The sequence below is a fragment of the Eufriesea mexicana genome, unplaced genomic scaffold, assembly GCF_001483705.2.
Source record: "Eufriesea mexicana isolate 0111107269 unplaced genomic scaffold, ASM148370v2 scaffold486, whole genome shotgun sequence".
Taxonomy (NCBI): Eukaryota; Metazoa; Arthropoda; class Insecta; order Hymenoptera; family Apidae; genus Eufriesea; species Eufriesea mexicana.
In genome coordinates, this window is record NW_016908651.1 from 262,199 (window position 1) to 287,491 (window position 25,293).

At 54.6% G+C, this 25,293-nt stretch overlaps 1 protein-coding gene across 3 annotated transcripts in view; it reads right to left on the minus strand.

The window, feature by feature from the left end:
- The window catches only part of Chi (LIM domain-binding protein 2 Chi), a 55,746-nt gene extending 50,623 nt beyond the window's left edge, over window positions 1-5,123 (minus strand). For all 3 annotated transcript variants that reach the window (XM_017897488.1, XM_017897487.1, XM_017897486.1), the window contains exon 1: window positions 2,673-5,123. In XM_017897488.1, the coding sequence (XP_017752977.1) occupies window positions 2,673-3,508 (836 nt within the window). In that variant the 5' untranslated portion in view covers window positions 3,509-5,123. The remainder of the gene's footprint in view (window positions 1-2,672) is intronic.
- Window positions 5,124-25,293: the final 20,170 nt, after the last annotated feature.

A 25,293-nucleotide genomic window follows, 5' to 3' on the forward strand; every position in this document is an offset into this window, starting at 1 on the left:
GCTCTTCCCCTTCGTCATCCACCGATTCGTACCGGCGATTTACTCGAACCGCGATGCTGCCGCCCGCGAACCACGGAAACCTCGATAGTCGCTCGTTTCATCCTTCGCCAACTCTACCTCGCAGCGCCAATCGAGACTCGATTGATAGCAAAGACGCGAGAGAACCACCCGTGCCAACACCATTTCCCGACCCTGTCGGGACGAGGAATTTTTCCAAACGCTAATAAAACACCGCGTCGGTGGAACAGGCTACTCGGGTCGTTCTATAATCGAACGTGACGCGGGATCTCGTCATTCCGTGAACCAGAGATCCGATCTTTTCTTTCTTTTCTTTCTTTTCCTCTCTTTTCGTTTTCGACAACGACGAAAACGTGGAAGGCAGTGGAAGCAACGCGTAGGAATTCGCAACGTTAACAGAGCCTCGCAACCGACCAAGGTGCCGATTCAGTTTGTCGCGAAGCGATCAAGGTCCTTCTTATCCTACCGAGAGGCCGCGATAAGATAAGCCCACCGACGACGTTCGACTTCCGATCGCGCTCGAAACTCTCCGTTCGTCGTCTCCCTCTCCTGTATTCTTCCTTCTTTCCTCGTTCCCTCGTGCAATTTATTTCAAAGAAAATTAAACTCGCGGAATTTCCCACTTTGCTCACACCCTGGCAACGATGTCGCGAATAACTAGACACGCAGGCGTCCGTCTAACTTGATAACACAAGGATCGGGAATTTCGTGTACGGACGAAACGGTGCGAAAGACGAGGAGGGCGAAGAAAATCACGACACACGGACGAGGTGGATAGAGCGGAGGGGCTCGGAGATCGAAAGACGGACGAAAAGGTCGCGGTTGTTGAACGAAGTAGTTCGACGATTCGTGCGAATGTAGCAGCGTGGAACGCTTATGATAATGAGCCCTCGCGATTACCAGACGGGGCCAGCGAACAGGGAGATGATGTCGAGCCGATAGAGACGTCCAGACCGGATACAAGGAAGGTCGAAGGAGAAGAACCGGATAATCGTCACCGTAGTAGCTACGCACCGGGTCTGGCTATCGGTTCTGCCGGCCCTCTCGACTCCGCGCGCTCTGGCCTTCTCTCCAGACGAGGAAGGAAGTCGCGTTTTGCGCGTACACCTGCGCAAAGGGGCGCCTCCCACCTGCGGGCCACCTGAACTTGCGGATAGAACCGCGTCTCGGACACTTTCAGGGCACCTGACTCGCGAACATGCTCGCTTGTCCGCGATAATTGCCCGATGCGCCATCGATCCCGGGCTACTTGCAAATTCATCGTTGCTCCGATTATTGTTCCCGGCGAAAGTTTCTGCCCCCCGATCTGGCGTTCACCCGAAATGGTTCCGGTATGCGTGAGCGTAATTTCGAAACGCTTCCCGATACGCGTCGTTACTCGGCCGCGAAACTTTTCCAGAGAACTCTCTCGCTCCGTTTGCTCGCCGAGATTCTTAAACAGCGGAATCTCGCATTCCTCGGACGTGGAACACGCTCGAGATGGTAATCGGGGAACGGTCGTCGACGAGATCGGATTAACAGGCATTTCGGTGTTCTCCGCGAGCCTATTTACTCGCGGCTACATTTCGAGACACGTTCGACCGCGCAACGGTCACCAGGAAGATCCTGGCCGAGCTATGATAACGGATTCTCCGAGTATACTGTTACTACGCCCGAGAGAGCGTACTAGCGAGAGACTGCCGAACGATTGGCACGGAACGAAGTATCGAGCCGTAAAAGACCAGCCCGAGCACACACAGGCTCGAGCAGCCGAATGCCTGGAATTAAACACGCTGGAATTTTGCTAGGAAAATTCTAACCAAAAGTACCACGACCTTCTTCTCCTTCTCCTTCTCTCTCTCTCTCTCTTTCTCTGTCTGTCTCTCGTACACGATTGCTGTATCGCGATCGCGTGAAACGCTTCGAACGCGCGACTACGAGACACAGCGAGGCAACCTCGCGTTTCGCGTGCACAACTTTCTTCGACCACGCGATACACGCTTTTTCGGCAAGTTCGCGTGATCGTTTCTGGAAAGAAAGCGTCGATACACCGCGGAAACACCTCCTCTTCGTCGATCGGGCCCGATCGTGGTTTCGCGTGACGAAAAATTATTACGGTCGACCACAAAACGACGAATTATTTATTTACATCGCACGCTCGGTCCTCTAATAGCGGCGAGATTGACCCGGCGCGGGGACCAGTTCGCGGACTTAGCGAGAGGTAAGCGGACGACTGCCTATACGTGTGGCCGTGTCCGGTGGAAATTCATCACCGACCACGACCTTATAGCACTCGCTCGATTCGCGAGTACTCGGGTATGGAAGTTGGGAAAAATCTATCGAGAACGAATGGTCGAGTTAGTTGGCGACGCGGAACGGAAACTTGGCGCGAACCGGGAAAATAGAAGACTGTACGCGGAAGTTTGCTCGATTTGCATAAGTAGCCAATCAAAGTTGAAATGAGCGCGGAAAAGTAAGACCAGAGCCCTATCTCTCTAACGCTGATTCGCGTGGCGAAAAAATTCGCGAGGCTCGGCGTAGCCGAACATAAGCCCCTACTACGAGGTAACCAGCCTCGGCTGTCGCGGGTTCATTCGTAACGTTCTTTCACTCGGGGTGAAAACTTTGCGCCGATATGCGATATGCGACGACGATTGACTGGTTCCATGATTTACCTGAAGTAGTGCGATCCAAAGGGAGAGCAGTAAAAGGGGTCGTTGTGCATGTGCGGCTGTCCGGGTACTCCAGGTCCCTGAGGATGAGGATGAGGCCCCATCGGGCCGGTGGGTCCTGGACCGCACATCCCAGGTGCGCCTTGAGGCTGCATGCCTGCCGGGCCCATCATACCGGCGGCCGGACCCATGGGATGCGGACCAGGATGGTGCGGCGAACCAACCATGTGGGGGCCAGGATGGTGAGGATGAGGCGAGGGTCCACCGCCGCCCATGTGCGGGTGAGGCGCATGAGGCGACCCGCTCATCATTCCGTGGGGCGGCATCGGGTGAGGACTCGGAGAAGCCCCGTTCAAATGGGGTCCACCGGTGACACCGGCGTGCGGCGTCGGCGGACCCCCATGAGTCGGCGTGGTAGCCGGCTGGGGAGGCGGCAAACTAGGCGGTCCGGTAGGTCCGGTGGCCGCTAGCGGCGGCAGCGGGCCATTCGCCATGTTGTTCAACTGGGTTAGCGAGGCCGCCGCCGACGCCATCGCCTGCAAGGGATTCGTGGCGCCGCTCGTCGTGCTGACGCCTAGGCCGGTGCTGGCGATGCTCTGACCGCCGTTACCGTTGCTATTGCCGTTGCTGACGGCACCAGTGGTGCTGCTGGCGTTGCTCACACCGCCGCCGAGCGATTGCAAGGAGGGCGGCAGCGGTGGCGAGCCGGCGGGGGGCGCTGCCGGGCCCCCGAGGCACCGGCCCGACGGACCGGAGGCGGTTACGCTGCTGGGCGCTACCGGCACGCCGGCGTGCAGTGGTATTCCACCTGGGGGGCGCTGTGCCACCCTCACCGGCATCACTCCCCCCTCCACGACGCCCTTCACCCTCTCCTCGAACTCCCGTCGGCCTGATGACTGGGGTACAAGCGCGGGAATTTCTTGCTGCTGCCTGATGCTGCCGCCGCCGCCGCTGCTGCTGCTGCTGCTGCTGCCGCCAAGCGATTCCGAATCTCTTCTGTCGTTCTTTTCACCACGATATATCCTTCCTTTCTTCTTTCTCCTCCGAGATTACGATTCGTTGGCACTCGATATTTTCTCACTCACACCTCGGGGTCTATTTATTTGCTACACTGCTTCCTTTTCCGTTCGCGGTTCTTTTTTTCTCTCCGATTCACCGCGAATGATAGGTCTTACTCTACTCTACCTTTGGCGCCGATTCCTCGGACGCGGAGACTCTGCCGGGGTAACGGACGGTTCGCGTCTGACCGACAGAGGCGTCGGATCCCACTTTAGAAACTCATCGCTCACGAGTAACGTGAGTAATAACACTGCTGCGAATGGCGAATTCACCGTGGCCAAGGAACCACAACAAAACACACTTCACGGTATTATACTTTGGCGACGTAAACTCGACTAACCACGTTCCCTCGGTATACACGCGTCGGACGGAAGGGACGGCACACCTCGTGCGTATCAAGCGTTTCGAGTTTCTCGATACTCCCGCGATATTCTCGCGCGTTTCTTGCTCGCGCGGGACAACGAATCGACATCCCGTGACGACCAAGTTCATCGCTTCTGCCACCACACACCGCCAGCGTCCTCTCTCGTTTCGACGGCGGAATATTCGATTATCTACTACTATCGCGACGACGATTCGATTTCGATCTGGAATCGGGGAAACAGTGCGTGCCACCTGTTCGCGCGTCTGTGCTCGCACCGTCAACCGAGGAGTATCCAACGACGCACAACGAGCCCTGCTGCTGCGTTTCAACGGTATATCTGCCTGATTGCGAGGAGCAACGACGAACAATCACCAAGGATCTCCCGAGTCACGAATCGAGTGCACACTTGGTACGAAGCGGGAAATATCACGGATACCACTATACTACTATATACTCCCATCGATCGAGGAATCACACACTCGGGCTAGCCTGTTTATACCACGCGTTGCGTCGAGGAAAACTCGGCCGTTCGGTCACCGTTTCGCTCGACTAGCTCTATCTACGGACGAGTATGTCAGAGCAGCAGTTAATGGCAACAGCCAGCGAGGCATCCGCGGGGGCACGTGGCCGTCACGTCGTCGGCGTCGCGGTGCGCACCTACGTCGCGGACCAGCACTCCTCGTCTCCCGCCCATCCTGCCGGCCTTCTTCTCCTCCTTCTGCCAACGCTCGCCGCCGACTCCCGCGGGAACTTTTAGCATCCCGTATCCGGACTCAGTCGCCGCTAGGCGACCCAAACATTAGGCCTGTGCAACCACGCTGCTGCTGCTGCTGCTGCTGCTGCTGCTGCTTCTTCTTCACTGGCTGGCCGCGTTTCGGCATAGTCCGTGACGCGATCTTTCCTATACGCTCTCTAGTTCACTCCTAGTTTCCTATTAGTCGCGAACAACACTTCCCGGCTGCCTCTACGACACGAGTTGTGCACGCACCGCGAGAGTCCCACCGTCGTTCGGCCGCCACCACCACCACCACCACCACCACCACTCTACTCTCGTCCGAAAACGACTCCGTCCAAGACTCTCTGGTCGACTCCGGTGCAAGCAGAGACAGAGAGAGAGAGGAAGAGAGAGAGAAAGAGAGAAGAAACGTGGTTCGACCGACCACCGAACTATCGCGAGACGATCACTGAACACTCGAGTCACCGTGCGCGCGATCGACACCAAAGAAACAGACAGAGAAAAAGGCAAGCAGACAGACAGGAGAGAGGGGAAGAGAGGAACAGAGAGGGAGAACACGAACGCGGGACAACGCGCGCTGCGTGTCACGAAGCAACGAGCAGCACTGTCCGCGAACGGTTGTACACTCGACGAAAGCAATCGCGTTACTGCGGAGCGGCAGGCGTGGCGGCGCTGCCGTCGCACTCGAGCTTTCGAGGACAGAGCGGCACGCTGGAGGGGGAGAGCCACGCGAAGACGCCGGGTGGGGGAAGCTGAACCGAAGCCACGGCGAAAGGAGCGTCGGAAGGGAGCAGGCTCACGCACGGACGGAAAGGTGGGGAGCCACGTGAGCGCCCGATGCCCGGTGTCCACGCAACCGACGTGGGACTTGCCTTACCTTGCATTACCTTGCCTTGTGCCTTGCTTTGCCTCGCTCTGCGCCCCGTCCGCCACCCCTGCCGCTCTCGCCACGCAACCCTTTTGCGCCCTCGCTTTTCCTATTTTTCCCTCCGCTTTCACCTTCTTTCCCAATCTACCCCCCTCCCCCGAGGTTCGCTCACCGTTCCGACCATTCCCGATCACCAGACGCGCACAAATTATCGCCCTCCGATACCTCCCGTATATATACCTGCGTATATTTGTCGCGTAATTATACCGAGAGGAGAAAAAACTGTCGTGATATATCCTACTCGGCAGCTTCGAAGAAGATTTTGTTTCATTTTTTAATTTGCACGCGAAAAATCGAGTCGAGAGGGGACCGAACACGGAGATGCGACCGAACTCGTTTGGAAAATGATCGGACGACGAACACGTCCGACCCGAAGCGAGAAAGGTAGTTTCACTTTCCGTCGCGATCCGAATCCGTCGGTGGTCCGGAGGAACCGGCGCAGGATTGATTCTAAGATCACAGAAGCCCAGAAATTCGATTTATCGTGTTCGGGGTCAAGTTGAACGCATTTGTACGGCGTGATGAAGAAGAATGGTCTATCAGCTTGACGCGCGGCGCGTGCGAAAACGACCATCGCTCCTGCACCGTTGCACCAATGCCGCTGCTCCTCGCCCCTTTTCGACCTACCCTCCCCGATTTTCTTACCGATCGGGATTTTTACTTCTATCCCCGGCTACCTCGTAATCGCTCGGACCGCGAAGCGTTTTTCGAAAACTCGACGGAAGGATTCGCCAACTTTCCCGCGGTGGATCGCCGATTCTCGCGAATCTAGTTTCCGAAACAGCGCGACGACTTAATAGGATTAAAAAGTAATCGAGCCGGGATCGCGGCGACCGATAGAGAAATGTCTTACGCTCCCGCGAGTCGCAGTGCAGCGAGGATTAACGGGATGAAGAAAAATGGGGACACGAGGGGAAAAAATGGGAGGATTCTGTGCGAAGACGTTTGATTAACCGCGAGGAAAATGTCCCACTTTAGACTCCATCGCAAACGCTTTGGAAACTGAAAACGCGAGACTCGTGACTCCTGTTCCCCCTCGCGAGAGGATCGGCTGTGGCCTTGCCGGTGCACATCTACGGTTAAAACGTATCCAAAGTTCTTTTGATCGAGTCGGAGGGGCCACCACCGCTCCGGATAGAGCGGAGAGCGCGTGAAACAGGTTCGAAACGGTACTAAGCTAATAACGAGGCCCTAACCGCGACCTAAGGAGTAGGACAGAGACTCAGGTAACTCGGTACTTGCCACGCAGGTAGAGCTTGAGACAAGAGGTATCATTGTCCGAGTGCCAGGAGGCCGGAGGCGACCGTTTACAAAGCGCTGGAAATTCCAGGTATCCTTCGCCGTTTAACGGAAAATAACAAAGTTTTCCCTGCCTCTCCTTCGCCCCCCATTATCGAGAAACCAGCCGGATGTCTCGCGCGTCGCTCCGCGAGTAATATAATTTCCCGAGGAAACGACACCTCTCTTTTCCCGCTTCTCTGCACCCCCGGCATCCTCGTCGTTTGGCCAATTTCACCCGTAACTCGGACAGAGTCGGCGAATTTTCGCGAAAAGATCGCGGAGAAAGTTCCCCGCGATGCTCTCTCTCTCTCTCTCTCTTGATCTTCCGAAAGCGGAAGAGGCTCGAATCGTGCGTCTATTAATTCCTGGAATTCCGTTCGGCGTTAGCAGAACGAAATATCCATCGGGCCAAAGATAGAACAGTCACGGTGCCGTTCGACCGGCATTCTTCACGGACTTCCAATGAAATTTTCTACCGTGGGTGGCGCGTTTCTGGTTTACGCACCGTGCCACGACCCTCCGTGGCATTGGGTACACGCACTGGAGACGAAGGACGGGGTCCAGTCTTCGGATAGACTACCAAGAATTCCCCGGGACCATTAATCTGCTCTCTGCGACACCCCGGGCCCCGTTTCCCTCCCTCTTTTTCCGTCAACCAGCCCTCCTTTCGACCAGGTAAGCGTGGCCGGACCCGGCCCGATCTCCCAGCCATTGTCCAAGACGTTGGTGAAACGAGAGTCAGGTTGTTGCACCGATCAGAAACCACTATCACGACCGGAAGCGGCCACGATCTTTCAGCGAGGGGGGCTAATTGCCTCGGGGGATGCGCTGATTGTCGCGAGCCGGACGGGAACGGGTTATTAGCGAGGTAGACTTTTCGTTTCGAAGGTAGCAGGCGCACGCGTTTCCAAGAGAAAAAGGAAAGCGTCGGGGGAGCGTGGAATTTTTTTCCGCTCCGCGAAAGCGAGGGTTGACGCGGCCTGTTTCTCGGATTACCCGAGGACGAAGGTCGATTCGACTTTATTGCCAGCGCTTAGGCGACCTTAAGCCCTACTTAGATACCCGTCGTTGGGGAAATTTGCGAAAAATCATCGGAATTAACGGTTCTCTCGGCGCGACTATGCGAAGACCGGTACGCGGACGAGCATCGTTGCCGCGAGTGGAACTCGAGCGTTCCCGAGATTCGAGGAGAATCGCGGCGGATCTGGTCACCCAGTAGCCTAGAAAAATTCCTCGTTCACGGAGCGCCCCGGCAAGGTAACCCACGCGAGGAACGCGAGTTTTCATACGGCAGGTACACGCTTCGCGGTGGCGGACCGACGAGGAATCCTCAGGTGACTCGTGGAAAGTTCGTCAGAGAGGCCGGAGGGTCGACAGGCAGCCAGGCCAGGCAGCCAGGCACAGGCACAGGCACAGGCGCAGGCACTGGCACAGGCACAGGCAGGCAGGCACAGGCAGCCAGGCAAACAGGCAGGCGAGCAGACCGACGGGCGTCGCGCAAGAAGGAACAATTAGAGGCCAAATAAAGACGAAGAAGCGAGTCACAGTCGAGCGGGTTCGCAACGAGCGTGTGTGTGATTTCGGTCACGCCGCGCGCCTGTACGTTGACCCCTGGAGAAAGAGAGGAGAGGAGAGAACGGAAAAAACGAAGAAACACAGGGGCAGACAGCTGAAAAAGGGAGGGAAAAAGACCGACCGAACAGCGGAGGGGAAGCGGAGAGGTGAATGGGGGAGGGGGAGCGAACGAGGAGAGCATTTGCTCACCGTTCGTTCGTTCGTTCGTTCGTTCGTACGTTCGTTCGTTCGTTCGTTCTTTCTTCCTCTGCACGGAGAGGGTTCCTCGACTCGCCTCCCGGTTCGAACTCGCTCGTTGCCACCACGGGCAGAGAGAGAGCGAGAGACAGAGAGAGAGCGAGAAACGGAGCGAGGGGGGACAGGAGGGAGAGAGGGAGAGAGATAGACCTGAACGGTCGAGGGGGACGGGGGCACGACTGCGTGCAACCAACAGAGACGTCGTCGCGAAGGAACGATAGGAAGACAGAGGTAGCCGGAGAAACGTTCAGGAGGCTGAGAACTCACTCCAAGAGACCGAGCAACCGACGTACACACAGGTTCACCGCGAGTTAATCGTGCCCACCGTTCGATGATGCTCGCTGGAGACCGCTAAAAACTGCCCCCTACCTCTCTCTCTCTCTCTCTCTCTCTCTCTCTCTCTCTCTCTCTCTTTCTCTCTCTCTCCTCCTCCTCCGCTCTCTCTTAGTCGACAAAATTTTAGACGTCTGGGGTCGTGATCGCGACGACCACGAACCACCCGGGGGCACCGCGAGGAGAGGGTGGGATTTCGGCGACGGTGCTAGAAGCACACTCGTTCCCGAGGAGTTATGGAGGGCTGTCGCGTATGCAAAAACAGGCGGAGATTTGCATGCGGCGCGAACTACGGATCCTCTCGTGGAAGGTGCGAGAGTTCGATCGCGCAGAAAGCTGGAAGCCGCGCCGATAATCGCGCGCCGCGGAGTAGGTGTAAAACGTATCTCGGGAACCGCTACGACGCTGGAGGAGAGAGAGAGAGAGAGCAAAGGTGACTTCTTTAAAGCGGGAGTGTCCCTGTCGCGACCGATAAGTAATCTTGTACCGGAACACTGGAGGCGTGGATACGAGCCCTTTAAGAGCAGTTCATGTGTATTCGACATGCGTATTACGCGTGCTCCCCGGGATTTGTCACGCGTCGGCTAAAGCCGCTTTCACGATACGACGCGGCGCGAGAGATTCCATTTCACGAAAACCAGTCCTTGGCCCCGGCCGCGTATTTACCCGACGATCGGACGAGTTTAGACGAGGCACGGAGAGTAGTCCGATGACGATTCGCCGTTAAATGGTCCAGCTACCATCTCCACGGCATAATCTCGCCGACAATCGCGCAGTAATCTTTAACGAGCGTCCTCCATCGAGAGACACTTTATCGAGGCTCTCTCGTTCCGATTACCTCGACAAATTTGTCTTTTACTCGAACCCTCGAGGAGGCGCGCTCGGAACGACCCCAAAAATCCAATTAATCTGCACAGCAGAGGGAACAACTAGGCGAGTAACGAAGCCAGTCACCTGTAGATCCGTAAACGCCTTGGTAGCCCAGCGTCATTGAGCAAACAAGCATCGCACCCTTGTACGAAGGCTCCTGAAGTACTCTAAGCTCGATATACTTAGCGGTTACCCAATCAACCTCGATCTAACCCGCAGCTATCTACTAACTCCTTGGTGACATCGGTGCACGGGCCACGGGTCTCGTCGAATTCGACCCAACTTCGGATTCTCGTCGGAATACGTATCTCGTTACGGATTCGAGATTGCTTCTTTGGATATATATATATATACGTATATATATATATATATTCGGTTGGCCCTTGACCGCCTATGTCTCGCGGCTTTTCTGCCGCGACCACCATCACAGGGTTCCGAGCCCGTCCACAACTCGAGGAGTTTCTTCGCTTTTAAAAGCGATCGTAAACGACGCGACCCCGCGGTTTCTCCGATCTCGGGCACGAGAGGTAGAAACCGACGTGACCAACAACGAGCAAGAAGGAAGAGAGTACAATGTAGAAGATTGTTTACGGGTAAATATCGAGGGGGAAAACGCTTCGTCGCGGAGGATTAAGGGGCAATCTTTAGGGGTCATCTAATTATGCGGTAAAACAGCGTTAATTCGCGGTTAATTTCTTAACGAGATAACTCGCTGGCAAGGCAAAGGGTGGCGCGCGGTCGCGTTGGAGCCTCTAATGGCTCCGCGTGGCTACGTCCGGCTAAATAAAAAACGACTAAAGCAGTCGAGAGAGAGAGAGAGAGAGAAAGAGAGGGGGGAAAGAGAACAGAAAGTAGGGAAGGAGAGAAAGAGCAGGGGGGAGGGGATGAAAAAAGAAACGACGGGAGCGGTGTGTTAATTAATTGGCGCGTAATTAAAAGCCGCAGCGACATACCGTAGTTGGGTTGTCCCCCCGAGTCGATACACTTCAAAGAATCCGTGACGCTGAAAGATATCGGTTTAGCAGGCGCTACCCTGCGACGAGTGGACTCTTCTGACACAGAACGCGAAACCGACCGCGTGAAAAATCAGAGTAATTAAAAGAGAGGCCATGGTGCGAGGGATGATCGAGTGGACGGATCAAAGGGTGAGCGGATCATCGAAAGATTTGGCGCTCACGAGAGACACTCCACACTTTTCGTCGAGTGTTCCTTCCTTCCTTCCTTCCTTCCTTCCTTCCTTCCGTCCTTCCTTCGCGGACAGTTCGCCTTCCGTTCCTCTCCCGCCTACGCGTCGCGAGCTTTCCGCAACTTTCCAAAATCACCACCACGCGTATCGACCGACCGAAACTTCCTCAAAGTCGACGAAAAATTTATCCACGGTCTTCCCTCGATTCCTCGATCGCGTGGTCCTCGAGCTACCCCCCTCCCGCGTTCGCGTCTTTACGACGATTCCAGTTTCCCTGTTACTCGCGCGGTATTTCGCGATCGAGAGTGCAATTGAAAATTCGTCAAGTCGAATTAATTAAAATCCATGCATTCGACGTGCCTCGTTCGACTGGTGCGTTAGCGGGGTAATTTAATCTCGCGGAATCAATGAAATCGGGGACTCGAGTTCGAAATTCCGGCCTTGCCTCTCGCTTTCGATCGCTCGTGAACGCGATGATTCTTCTTTTAGCCGGGTGACTTCGGGCTTGGATTATTCGCGACAGGTACAAAGGAGAAGAGGTGCGGCGGGGCCAAGGGGGTTAGGCACGCGACTTTTTATCAAACGCAACCCGAGCGTTCGTTGTTTCTTCCACTTCGACGCCCATCAAAATATAATCGATGTAATCCGCCGCGCGTGGATGGGAAAGCCACGTGACAAAGCGGGAAACCGCGTCGAATGTAAAAATCGAAATAATTAAATGTCGCGATGATGTTACACCGTCGTTCCGGCGGTCCTCGAGACGATACTCCGAAGCCCTCTCTCTCTTCTCTCTCTCTCTCTTTCTCTCTCTACTCGGAGATCATTAAAAGGACGGGCTTGACGAAGACCACTCAACGGGGCACAGGTGAGGAATTTTTTATCATAAATATAGCAGAAATCCGTCCCACGCTCTGGTTCGAGGTCGCGGAAGAATTAATAGAGTACAAACGACGGGTTGGAATTTTTCGGTGCAGCAATTACGCGAATCGAAAAAATCATCGCGAAAGAAAGTTTTCGCCGTGCTCGCGTATATACGCGCACGGTAATTTCTGCATCGTGGAAAATTAAAATACCGAGACGGCAAGATTGCAAAAGCTCGTCGGTAATTGCGGTCGGGAAAGACGAAAAATTTCTATCTTTATTCCGATTTATCTTCCCCGCGCATGAACCCTATAATTGGGCATTTAACGTTCCCTTTATGATAAGCAGATTACACAAGCCCGAATAAGGAGCATAGTTGGCGAGATATAACGCTCGAAATTGATCGTGTTTCGCCTTTATCGCGACTATTACCCATTTTTTCGTCTACCTCCTTTTTCGCCAGCGACTATTTTCACCGTGCTCCGCACACATCGTCCCTTCGCGACACAGAAAATAGAAATAAATTTCGTAGATCGTATCTGCAATTATTCCCCAGCACGAGAGAGACCGCCGGGTTCACGTGGTTGCCCGATCACCCTGCATAAATCGTTATTAAAACCGGACCTCTTCGATTTTTTATTCCAGCGCGGCTCGCTGCGAGTCACGAAAGCAATCGCGAGGAACAATCCCGAAACGTCCCAGCGCGTCGATATTTCGTCGTTAGGTGATCTAAACTAGCCGGGCGCGATTAAAGAATCTGGTGTCGCGTCCCGAACATTTCAACTCTAACGGTTGGGAGCGTCTCGGGGTTGCGAGACCCGTTTACGAGGGTCGTGATGCTTGCTTGTCTTCTTGGGATTCATAGAAGAACTCTCCTCGGTGGTTTTATAAGTTTGTACGTCCACCGATTGGTTAGCGTGACACGTAAGTGGTGGGTGTGTCTTGCTATTGGTTGCGAACAATATCGGGGGTGCGTGTCAACTTGGACGTGTTTCAGTGGTGGTGGTGGTGGATGTTTAAACAATTTGGGTCCCCGTGCCCATCGTCTTAAGGGTGATTTATTGACCCTTGCTAAGGTTCGCCCAAGTGGTGACCAGGTGACAACGAGTGTCCACGAGTCAAGCGACGCCTGGCAATGAGGACATAAAACAGCCCCCCACTTAACTCGGAACGCATGGTCTTAGGGCCGCAACGGTGGTAATTAGAAAATAGAGAGACGCGACCGATCGGAGGGGGCTCGGTGACTGGCGAAAACTTTCGGCCGTTTTGAAAGTCGGACAGGAATAATCTTGGGATCATAGGTGGAACGAGAAGAAGCGGGGAAGAAAGTTTTCGCGGTAGAATCTTCGATCCCGCGTATTTCCAGTCGTCGTTTTTTTCCCCTTCCACGGTCATTCAGAGAGAATCGTAAAAGTAATAGACACGAACCGCGTTATGAATCTTATTTACGTTACGTGGACCACGGAGGGAGCCTCGTTGCCTCGGATCCACGTTTTCCAGCGGAAACTGGGTTGCGCGATGCGGAATAATTTCGATAGGGGAATAAACACGAAATACGAAATGTTCCTTAGAATTTTAATCGTCGTTCCGAAGAGTGACCGTCAATGAAACGCTTCTGGCGCTTAACTGCGATTCGCGGACATTTCGTCGGGGACGTTCACGCGGAAGCGCGTTCATTCGGTGTCCGTTTTCTATCCTTTTTACCTGAGAAAATCCTGAATCGCGCGATAAACGGTAGGAAGCGATCAATTAGTTAATCCGTCGGATATCCATGAAAGAGTGGCGGATACGCGAGAGATCGGCCGGCGATATTCGCGTTGTCGGCGCGTTTCGAAATCGGGACTCGTTTTGGAAACATCGAACGGGAACCGTTCGAGAGAATTGGTTGAAATTCTGTATCTTCGTTTGATCGCCACGCATCGCTTTGCAAGCGAGACTATTAGCAGGCAGAATTCGAAGCCCTCGAGTTACATCGAAACGCATATTCTTCGCCCCCTTTTATGCGCACAAATCCCGCCCCGGATGTGTACGAAAGCTTCTACGGGATCATTTGATCGATACGCGTAAAACTATTTAACGGTAATACACGGATCCGGCGCGGCACGCATTAATAAATTCGAACGTTTGATACGTAGGCGATAAATTCCGCGCCGGATGCCTGGATGCGAACGATCGTTCCGCGTGCGATTCGCCCAAAGATGGTGATCGGTTGTTACGCGATCTCTGCACCGAGAACGTATCCTCCGGACGACGCATCCCTCGCCGATACACGTCCGAATAATACGTCTGGTTGGCGAGAGAGAACCTCTTACCATTTCGAATCTGGCATTGAGAACCACTGGCTACGCTCGGTCGAGTCTAGCGAGGGGGTGAGGAAGGAAGGAAGGTGTGGGTAAGGGAGGGTAGACCAAGAGAGCAAGAGAAAGAGAAAAGGGGAGAAGAGAGAGAGCGAGAGAGAGAGAGAGAGAGAAACACAGAGGGAGGGAGGAAGAGAGAGAGAGAGAAATAGAGAGAAGGGTGCTGTGGGGGGTTGGATGGAGTAAGAGGGGGGGCAGAGGTTGGTGCCAGGGTAGGTTTTGATCAATATCTCGCCCCCACCCCACACCACCACCCTTCGTGACGGTACACCATGCCCCCACCAGAACCCCATCACCCGACCACCATGAATAACTAAGACCATATAGCGGCCTGCAGATTAAATACATCGTGGTACCATACGATCAAACCACCCTCAACCAAACCCACCCCCACGTGCCCACCGCCTTCACCGCGCTGCTACGACGACCGCCGCCACCCTCCTTCCTCCTCGCCCTTTCACCCAACCCCTCCTCCCCCGCGACCGCCCTCTCCCCGCAACGCGGCCCTGCGACCCTCCTCTTTAACAGCTACCACCGCTTTCAACGTCGTCGACCATCGTGTTCCCGTAAGAACGACTGATTTGCCGCACCACCGAACCGAAAGGGGTGGCCGTGGAACGACGCGGAGAGACAGGGTGTGGTGGGTGCACGTACGTGTGCGCGCTACGGAAACCCCTTTTCCTCCGCATTCCGATCTCTCGCGTTTTCCCACGGGACTTTGCCCGTGCAAACGTACGCGCAAGGACAACGTCCCCCCGGGGACCGTTTTGCGACACCACCGATCGCCAGCGCTACGCGTTCGTCGGGAAAAACCCCTGTGCACGACCTGCCGCCGCCGTCCGATGCGCCTGCTGCGCGCGTATCTTTCGCCACCGTTCCTCTGTTCCGTGCAAACCGTTCACCGAAATCTTCCGCTTTGCCAATCTAGCCACGACCTGTGCGCGATGCTACACGCGATACGCGACGGAATATCAGCGAACGACGATCATTCGTGCTAATAGCTCGGGATTGGACAGAACGAGTATACGCGTGGATACAAATGGACGAGAGAGATTATTATTCGGAGGAGGGAAAGAAATATTTGATAATCCGCGAATTTGTGGAGGAGATTGGAACGAGTGGCCGGTTAAAAATAATTGTCCGTATTTGAGAATAATCGAGGGTACGCGCAGAGGTGGGGCCACCGGGGCCGGCGGTTCGCTATTAGGCGCTAATTTAGTTGTAAGCTATAGGGTTGTCAGGAATGAAAGGGATCCTCGGGGACGATGTTCATCCCGATGGAGGAACACCGCTCCTCCAGCTTCTTTGAGAAACGTATTAAAAGGGGATGAAACGGTCGAGACACCGTTGAGCATTTCTTGAAATTTGATCTCCGACGTCTCCATTGACGGGGGCACCCTTTGTTAAAAAATCACCACCGCGAACTTTGCCGGTCGGTATAAACGCGTTATCTCTTGCGCGTTTGCGAAGGGAGCGAAAAGGGCTAACGTCTTTTCGCTCGAGCGTTGGTTACTTCTTCGACGAGAGGTTGGAAAATCTGCCACTGTCTAATGGCATAATGCGCGAGAACGGGGGCCAGGAGTGGCCGCGTACCAATGGCCGCGTATAAATCAAGTATAAACAATGCGTGCTAAACATTAGCATTTCAATGAGCGGCACGAGCTACGGTAACATTAATTACCGGGCGACGATATGCTTTTTACTATAACGCGTTACGCGTTACGCTATCGAGTCACGTCGTCTCGTTCCTGTGTGACGTCGATGTCGCCACTCGTGATACGCGGATCTCTTCGTTATCCGTACGGCCGTGCGTTAAGCGATAACACCGTTTATTATCATCTTCGTAACTAATGCTCTGCAGTTAACCGTCTAATCAGTGCGCCGAGTATCGCGCCATTAGAGGACATTTTGCGACGCCCGCGCCATCTGTCACGCGTCTTTTCGACGCTACATCCTTATCGGTGATCGTACCACACGAACAGGTAAATAACGGTGCACGAAATTACGCGTACGAAAAGAGGAAAAAAGAAAAAAAAAAAAAAATGAGAAGACAGAAAAAATATAAAAACAACAGTCATGAAAACGCGTTCCTGTCGCGTATTTTTTTTTTTTTTTTTTTTTTTTTTTTTTTTTAGTCTTTTTCCTGTTTCTCGTTTTTTTCCTACGGATTATCACGGTTACTTTTTATACGGTAGATTCTAATCTGATCATATGGCAGCAACGTCACGCTTTACACGCAGAATTCTGATGGGACCCCAAAGTTGCTACTAATTTCTGATGGAAACTCACGGTGTCGAAACTTAACCAATTACGTGTTAATCGGATCAGTGGACTTTATCGCGCGTAAAACTTTTCCTCGCCGGAGGTGGGGGTAATCAACAGTTTCGTCGAGTGGGACGATTAGGCGTGGATAGTTCCAGAGACTTTGATATAGCGCTAAACGCGGAAAGAGTCGAATCCGTGTCGCCGATCTCGGCTGATTTTGTCCTCGGCGACTCGCGACGCCTCCGATTCTACCGACGACCGACCAACCGACTCTATCAAGAGGAACACTCTCGTCGTTGTCCGTTCGTCGAAGATTCGGAGCCACGTCGGTTTCTAAGCGTCTCTCGCGGATCAGCTCGTGCACGGTCTGTTATTGAAATACTTGCCGCGGACTTGGTCGCGGAAGTATTCGCTATCCTAGTGGGCTAAGCCGGACGAATAATTCGACGAGAGATAAATGGTGGAGCCTGTGTACGCGGGACGAGAGCGGACAACTAGGGAAAAATCGATGGAGCAGAAGCCGGTCGATCGCGAAACGCGCGAGAACCCGTGAAACTTCAAAAGCGATGGTTCGTCGTTAGTGGCAGATTAGCAAACAGGTTTCTCCCTGGCGGACCACGCTGCGTCCGGATCTCTGTTTATTCCGAGTATCGGCGCGCGAGGAAGAAATTACCGGATTCGATCGGACCCGTGGCGTTTCGATCGATTAATCCGAGACACGCCTCGGAATCTCTCTCCGAGATCCGCGTCCTTCCTCCTTTTCTCTCGATCCACGAGTTTCGCGGCCAAGCCGTTCCGCCGTCGTGTCCAGGAAGCGGTCGTTCGTATAAACAGCTACGTCATCGCGGTGCCGGGTTCAAGCAGTGTCGACGCTTCGAAAATATCGCCACGGACGTCGCCGGTCTGCTCTCCTCGTTTGCATCCTACACGACCGGGAGAGAAGCGAGGAACGAGGAGCGTGGAACGAAGGCCGTCGAAGGATTCGATTCCCTAGCGACTAGAGCGTTCCTACGCCAATTGCGCGCGCGCGCGGACGACAAAAAATCCCTAGATAACTCGACCCCGTCGCGGCGTTCTTAAGGTCGCGCGAATCCCACTGGATCGGGTCGCGTTCGGATGCGACCCCCTCAACGAATCCCGCGTATCCGATTTTACGGGAAGACACGGACGCGGTTTACCCGGACGCCGACGACGATACCGATTTCTCTCGTCCGTGCAGAGACGATGGAAGCGAAGTTTGGAGCAACGCTTGGAAAATAGACGGGGAGAGCGTGGTTCTCCGGGTAGCAGCGCGGTTCGGTGGTACCGATCGAGACAGGTCTTTGGTGACCGGAGAGAGACCGGTGGTGACCAAAAGTGATCCATCGCTTTAAGGTTGAGCCCAGGTTCGTTGGTTCGCGGCTACGCCGTTGCTACTCAGGATTCCAGTTCTCCTCTGCCCTCCCCCCGACCCCCGTTCGTTCCAGCTCGGATCCCCGCACCCTCCGGCAACCCAACCCAACGCGCCAGGAACCTGTTCCGCCCTTCCTCTCTCTTGTCGTTGTCTTGCTCCGTCCTTCTCTTTCTCCCTACTTTCCTCCTCTACAACACCCTTCCGTCTCTCTCTTCCTCCCTCTCCGCGATCACTCTCTCGCTCTCTCCCTCTCCCCCTGTACCGATCGTGTTCTCTGTTGCTCGCGCGCGCTCTAGCGTCGGGCTGCTGCACGTCTACAACCGTAGATATTACTGTTGCTTGTGGGACGAAGAGAGAGAGAGAGAGAGAGAGAGACAGAGAGGGGGGCGGAGAGAGGAAAGGACGGAGCGCGCCGTGGAGAGGAGCGGAGCGGAGCGGTGAAGAGAAGAGAGGAGAGGAGAGGAGTCGCGCGGAAAGGGGAGGGAGAGCGAAGGAGAGAGGCAAAGTTCCGTGCACGTGCGTGCGCGAGAGAGAAAGAGCGACGCGGGCCGCGAGGTGGAAGGAAGAGGGCAGACTAGAAGCGAACAGAGGAGAAAGAAACTCCGTGCACGCGCTGCCATTGTTTGCAGCGTGTGTCTCTCTAGCATTTTCTCTCTCTCCCGCCCTCGGCACCCCGCCGCCCTCGGCCGCGTTGCTTCGCTCGTTCTTTCTGCTTTTTCTCTTCCCCGTCTCTCCCTCTTTTTTCCTCTTTTTCCCTTTTTTCCTTTTTTTCTCCTTTTCTTTTTCCCCCATTCCCCCGCCACCCCTCTCTCTCTCTCTCTCCCTTTTACTCTCTTCTCTCCGTCGCTCTTGTTCCCGCTCGCAGCAGCTACATACTACTCGCGGGCTCCGCTGCCACCGCCGCCGCCGCCGCCGCTGTGCAGCAGTGGCTCCTTTTTTTCGCGTTGCTACGATTTTTGCCTATCGCGGGGCACCGCGAGTAGTGGCTCTCGCGACGAGAGAGTAGCGGATAAAAAGGACGGAGAAGGTGGAACGACACCGAAGCTGGAGGGGGAGGAAAAGTCGACGGAGGATGCAAGGTTACTGGAAGAAGGACGTAACTGGGCCGATGATCCTGCCGCGGAGAGGGAGAGAGAGTCTCCTCGACCTTTCTTTTCAGACGCTGCGCTTTTTGTCTCGAACAAACGTGTCTCTTCTCCCATACCTCTCTCTCTCCCGGCCGCCGTGCCTTCCTCCCCCCTCACTCTCTCTCTCTCTCTTTCTGCTCCTCTCTCTATACTCTCTGCGCTTCTTCCTAACACCGCGGGAGATCGGAGAGGAGACGCGTTACCAGGACGATGATCTCCGCGAGAACGGCGTTCCCGCGCAATCGGCGACGCCTCGGACGCGGGAAATTCGAATGGCCGATCGGGCCTCGCGCGTCGGTTCGATCTTGGCGAAGAATCGAGCAGCGAACACGCGACTACTGACGAAACGAATCCCTGCTTCCTCGATCCAGCCTGCGAAGAAGAAGCAGAAGAAGGTGGTGGCGGTAGTGCCAGTGGTGGTGGTGATGGTGGTGGTTGTGGTGCTGGTGCTGGCGGTGGTGGTGGTGGTGGAGGAGGAGGAGGAGGAGGAAGGTGGAGGAAGGTGGATCTTTCGAGCGTACGACTTCTAAACCAGTTTCCACGCGTTCCGTTCCCCGCGCACGGTAGAAACGCTTCTTCTTTTCTAAGACAAGACCTTTTTGCGCGTCCAACGGGACGAAAAAGAAGCGAAAAGACGACGAACTGGAGAAGGAGGAGGAGGAGGCGAAGCAGAAGAAGAAGAAGAAGAAGAAGAGGAGGAAGAAGAAGAAGAAAAAGAAGATGGAGACGGCGATGAAGGAGAAGAAGCGTAGACGCACTCGGAGACACTCGGACACTCGTTTTTTATGTCGCCTTTCAAACAGGTTTAACATTCGGCCAATATTGTCGTAGTAAAGTGTTCTTGTTTACCGTGTCGATAAGCTTGTCGCGTATCTTTTAAGCGGGTGCGCTTGTTGGGCGCCAATGGGCGCGGAGAACGCAGAGAGAGCGGAAGGGGAGGAGGCGTACTCTCTCCCTCTATCCGTCTCTCTTCCTTCCCGTGTGTTCCAGAGGCGGCGCGCGGGGGGGCACCGCGGAGTGGAACGCGCTAGAGAGCCGCAGGGCGAGAGCCTCTCTCTCTCTCGGTACCGGACCGAGCAACGGAGAGAGTCGGAGAAGAAGCGGAGGAAAAACAAAGACGAGGAGGAGGAAGATGCACAGGAGGCAAAAGAGGAAGAAAGGAACACGCAGGAAGAAGGGAAAGAAGAAAAGTGGTAGGCCTACATTTCAGACACACTGCGCGCACGGTCCTTATTTTTTTCCTCCATCTCTCTCTTTCTCCCACTTCTTTCTATCCTCCTCTTTTCCCTTTCTTTTTTCTCCTTTTCCTTTTTTCCAACCTCTTTTTGCTCCTTCGCTACCGGCCGGCATTTTTCTTCTACGAATCCTCGTCGTCCCTTCTTCGCGTCACCGGCACCCCCTCTGGCCCCCTGTTTCTTCCTTTTCGTCCAATCCGAGGAACGTTGCGTCACTCGCGAAGAGTGCCCGTTAACGGAACGAGTCGACACTTGTTAGCGTAACGACACGATTAATATGTAAACTCGTGCACGCGAAATTGGTCGTCTATAGGAGGGGTGAGGTGGGACGGAGCGAGAACAAAACCCGTCGCTCACACCGCGATTTTTCCCGGCGAACCCTCTTTCTTCCCGCGGAATCGAGTGGATCGTCGCGATCCAAGCCGGCCCCGAGATCTCGCGCCGCGACGAGATCGATGGGGATCGACGTAACGCGTGCGTAAACGCGCGCACGGGGGCACCGAGTGGAGCCGCAACGGCGGCGAACAGAGATCGCTTTCTGCGCCGAATTCCCCGTAAAGCTCGACCACAGATATCGGAGGAATTGGAAACTCGTCAATGGCGTTTCAGTCGGGAATGCTACTTTCGTCAAAAGTGGAAGAATACAACCGGCCTGGGGGAGCATTCTAAAGGCCCTGGCGGGGCGAGGATCGGTCGAAACGCGCTATTACGAGAAACTAATAACCCAACCGGCGGTATTTTTAGAGCTAATCGAAACGGATATCCACGATGGCGAACTTGTACCCGCGCGCTGCTCGCTGACGCTTCTACATCTCATTCCGATTGTTTACTACGATTCCATCGGAATAGAATCGTCTCTATCGTTTTTAACCGATAGGTCGTCTATTTATAAGCTTCCGCGACCATTACGAGCCATGTCGCGACGATCGCGCGTAAATGGCGCTCCATGTTCTCTCGGTTTCCAGTATTTCGACTCGCGACTCTGCCGAGTAGCCGTGCCGATCCGTCCCCGGCCGAAGGTGTTATCGAAGTAACCTTGGCGAGGGGGCACGGAGAAAAAAAGGCAGGCGCGTGGGCGGGGGCGGGAGGGTGCACTCGTGAATGTACACTTAATTATCGGCGATAAGATACCCTCCGGTCTGCCGGGCGCACGCGGTCATTCTCACTGACGCCAAAAAGAAATGCACAGATCAATCAAACGCGCCTAATCTACGTCACGAGGAGTACACGATCGACTCGGGATTTCCGATGCGAGCGAAACGAGCACGAATAACCAGCGAGAACGAACGCTAGCACGACCGGTTGCGTAACGTCGAAACTTCGCCGGCACTTGCGCGCCGTTATGAAAAGCAACCCTAAACTTGTATAAGAAAAAAAGAAGCAATTAAAGCGCGGCCGGAGTTTTCTTCGAAATTGGGATCTAAAAGTTTATAAACTCTGCCGGAAGTAACTTCCCGGTACCCTCTACTCAGCCACCGATCGCGGAGAGGGGAAAACGAGGAGCAGAGAAATAGTCGGGTTTAAAACGTATTCGATTTTCGGCGAGACGAAAAGATCGGTACAGAGAGACCGGCGAAACAACGGCGGAACGATGTCAGCGGGACAAGCACGTGAATTAAGCGACGTTGGAAATTAACCCCCTTAAGCCACCCTCTAGATTTACCCCAGGTGCTCGTCAGTGTCCGACCCTGAAACCGTGAGCGTCGTAAACTCGCTCGCTCGTTCGTTTTACCGTCGTAAGAGGACTGGCCTCTGGAATCCCGTGCGGCATTCGAACAGCAAGAATCGTGATTAAACATTAACAGGCTCTGCCTTCTCAGGATTCTTCGGCCGATCCACACCTCCGCGTCTCGCCCCGATTCTTCGAGTTCTGGGACCGTCTTTGGGACGGATCTATACGGATCTATACGGATCTATACGGCTCGAGGAGGATCTAGAACTCGATCTAGACGCTCGAGAGGCAAAGGGAACGCGAGAACGGATCCGGGGTGTAAAGGGCCAGAGGGATCAGCAAAGACTGTCCAAACGTGCCAAAAAACAGTGACTCCGCAGATCTCGGTGCAAACAACCGGTGTTACCAGCTTGCAACTCTCTCACGGCATAAAATTAGCCGAAAGAGACTTTGGCAAACAATCATCGTTGCTTTGGAGAACGAACAACTCGAAGGGGGAAAGAATGAAACCAGTATTTGTCGACCAAGTTTACCGACCATGCTTTTTACCTCGTATTTGTTTTCTCCGCGTCGGTACAGTTATCGCGAACGAAAAAACGAAATTGCTCAACGCGTAACCGAGATCGGTCGCGTTTTCTTGCCCGCTGCGAAAAAGATAACCACGATCTTACCCGCGATCTATCTTTCGCGCGCGCACCTGGTCGCAGGCAGGATGGATCAGGCGAGGAAACGCGGTCGGGCTGGGACGATCGGAGAAGAGAATCGGGATCGACCATGCTGGATCCGGCGCGATCGCTCGTGACCTCGACTTTAAACCAGCAGCCGTTGGAGCGGCGAAAGCGCGAGGCTTGGCGGAAAGATTCGAGGGGGCTGGTTTTGGTCGGTGGTGTCAGGAGGCACGTGCAGAAGTAGAGGCCGAGCAGGACGAGGGAGGCGAGCGAGTAGACGGGGCGAAAAAGAAGAAGAAGGAGAGGAGGAGGAAACTACTATACGGCCCTGAAGAGCGCGTCATCCCCTTTAACCGGGGGATTGAATTTTTCCCCGACGTGGAGCTCCTGGCACAGGGTGCGCACGACTCCACCGGCCTGAACCCACCCCAACTCGCCCACTCATCCCTCCGTTGCTGACAGAGAAAGAGAAAAAGGGGTGGCAGAGGGAGAAAGAGAGGGAGGCCCATCCCCTTTTCACGGACAATAATTCTCCAGTGGTCGCGGAGGGTTGCCCGTGGCAACTCTTCAGCACGCCGGAGACGAGCTGACGAGACGAGCGCGATGAAATTGTCTCCTGCTCTCGCCCACACCCCTTCCTACCCCGCCTCCTTCTCTCTCTCTGCTGGTTGTACGTGGTTGTAGGAGGCAAAAAATGCAAGAGCAAGGAGGGTGGCGCGGGGACAGACGGGAGAAAAAAATAGAGAGACGGTAAAGGAGAAGCGGGGAGGGCACGGGGGTGCAAAGTAACGCCGGGTGGGGTGGGTTCGTTGGGAATTTCGCGTATCTTCGACACCGGGGGTGGCCGCGTTTAATCCTCGGGGCTGTATGCGAGAAGAAAGAGCCCTGCAGGGGTTGCGATTAAGAATCGGCACTACTTTGGCCAATGTTTTTTCCTTCCTCCCGTCTTCAAAGCCGAAATATCATCGAGGGGGAGAAAGGGGGAGGCCAATGGTAACGCGGAACGAGGAATCGGATGCTCTCGTTCCATCGAGTAGTAACGACCGATAATATCTCGGACGTCGATCGAATCTGTATCGAATCCCGTGCGTTACACCGCGCATCTCCGGTTTCCTTCGTAAGAGACGCGCGTTGCGTCGTCCGCGAGATAGCGATTAGACCGAGAGCAAACTCCGAGACGAGTATATTTCTCCGCGCGAGAACAGACTCGCGTTAGGGTAGGTATACGCGCTTAACGAGTAGCCTAGCAGTGTCGAAAAGCCAAGTACAAACTCGGGGAGAAAAGAAACGGTGGAGCATGAATGGAGGTCGGATGGCGGATTTCGAAAAAGAAAAAAAAAAAAAAAAAAAGGGAAAAAAGGGGGAGGTGGGCGCGATGGACGACATCGCGAAAAAGCGAACGGCGAAGAGGAGAAAGAAAAACGCAGAAAGAGGGCACACGCGTAAAAAGGAGGATCTTGAAAAGGTAGCCGATGTGTTCGCTTTGACGGATCCCCGTGTCGCCTGAACGACCAAGCGGATTAGCGGCAGATCGTGTGCGTCCGGCCGTAACGAAGCGCTTCGCGAAACGCCACGGTAGCCAGAAAGAAGCTGCCCGGGAGAAAACAGGAGTCGAGTAAGACGGGAATCGTGTATCCGGCGTATATAATTCGATCGGCGCTCGCCTAATCCAATGGAATATTTTGACACTGCGGCTCACGGCTGAACAAGCGAGGAGAAGGCGGATGAAAGGGAGCGACGCCGGTGCGGCGGTGTACACACCACCGTCGACATCGACCACGTCGCCTCGATTCTCCCTTCGCGCTGCTCACCCGATCGTGTCACGAGTGGCTGATTACGTAGGCGCTTAATTAGCGGCGCGAGAATCGAATTAATTCGCGGAGAAAAGTCCGCCCCGTGTCTCGCCGCGACCACCGCTCGAAAACCCCGAATCCTCGCGACGATAACGCTTCGCGGGTACGCGCTGCATATCCGCGGAGTGAATGGGAGCCGAGAGTGTCTCTCTGGTCACAGCGAAAAGGTTAACAACCGAGAGCAACGCAGTTCCGAGTCAACCTAAACGCGGCTAGAAACCGATTAACCAGCGGGGCCCGCGGCGGAGCTCCTTAATTTACCCGCAAATGATTATACAGAAGCGAATCACCGTTCCGGGCTTCTTCCATATCCATTTCGCGTAAAGAGCTTAACAAGCGGATTACAGGGAGTACTATCGGATCGCGACAAAAGGGAGACGCGTCGCCGATTTGATATGGAACGCCCAGAGAAGCAGTCCGTGCACGAGCACGCTAGAGCACGTGTGCGTATACCGCGTACCACTTGCTCTACGCTACTGCGTGTGCGCCATCCTCACGTACCGTTTAACGCACCGAGCTTGCGCTACGATCGACTGTTCCAACGGGCCAGGCCCGTGCGATATCTCCTCCAGCACCATTTTTCCTACGCCTACACCGGAAACCGCCGCGTTACGCTCTTGCCCG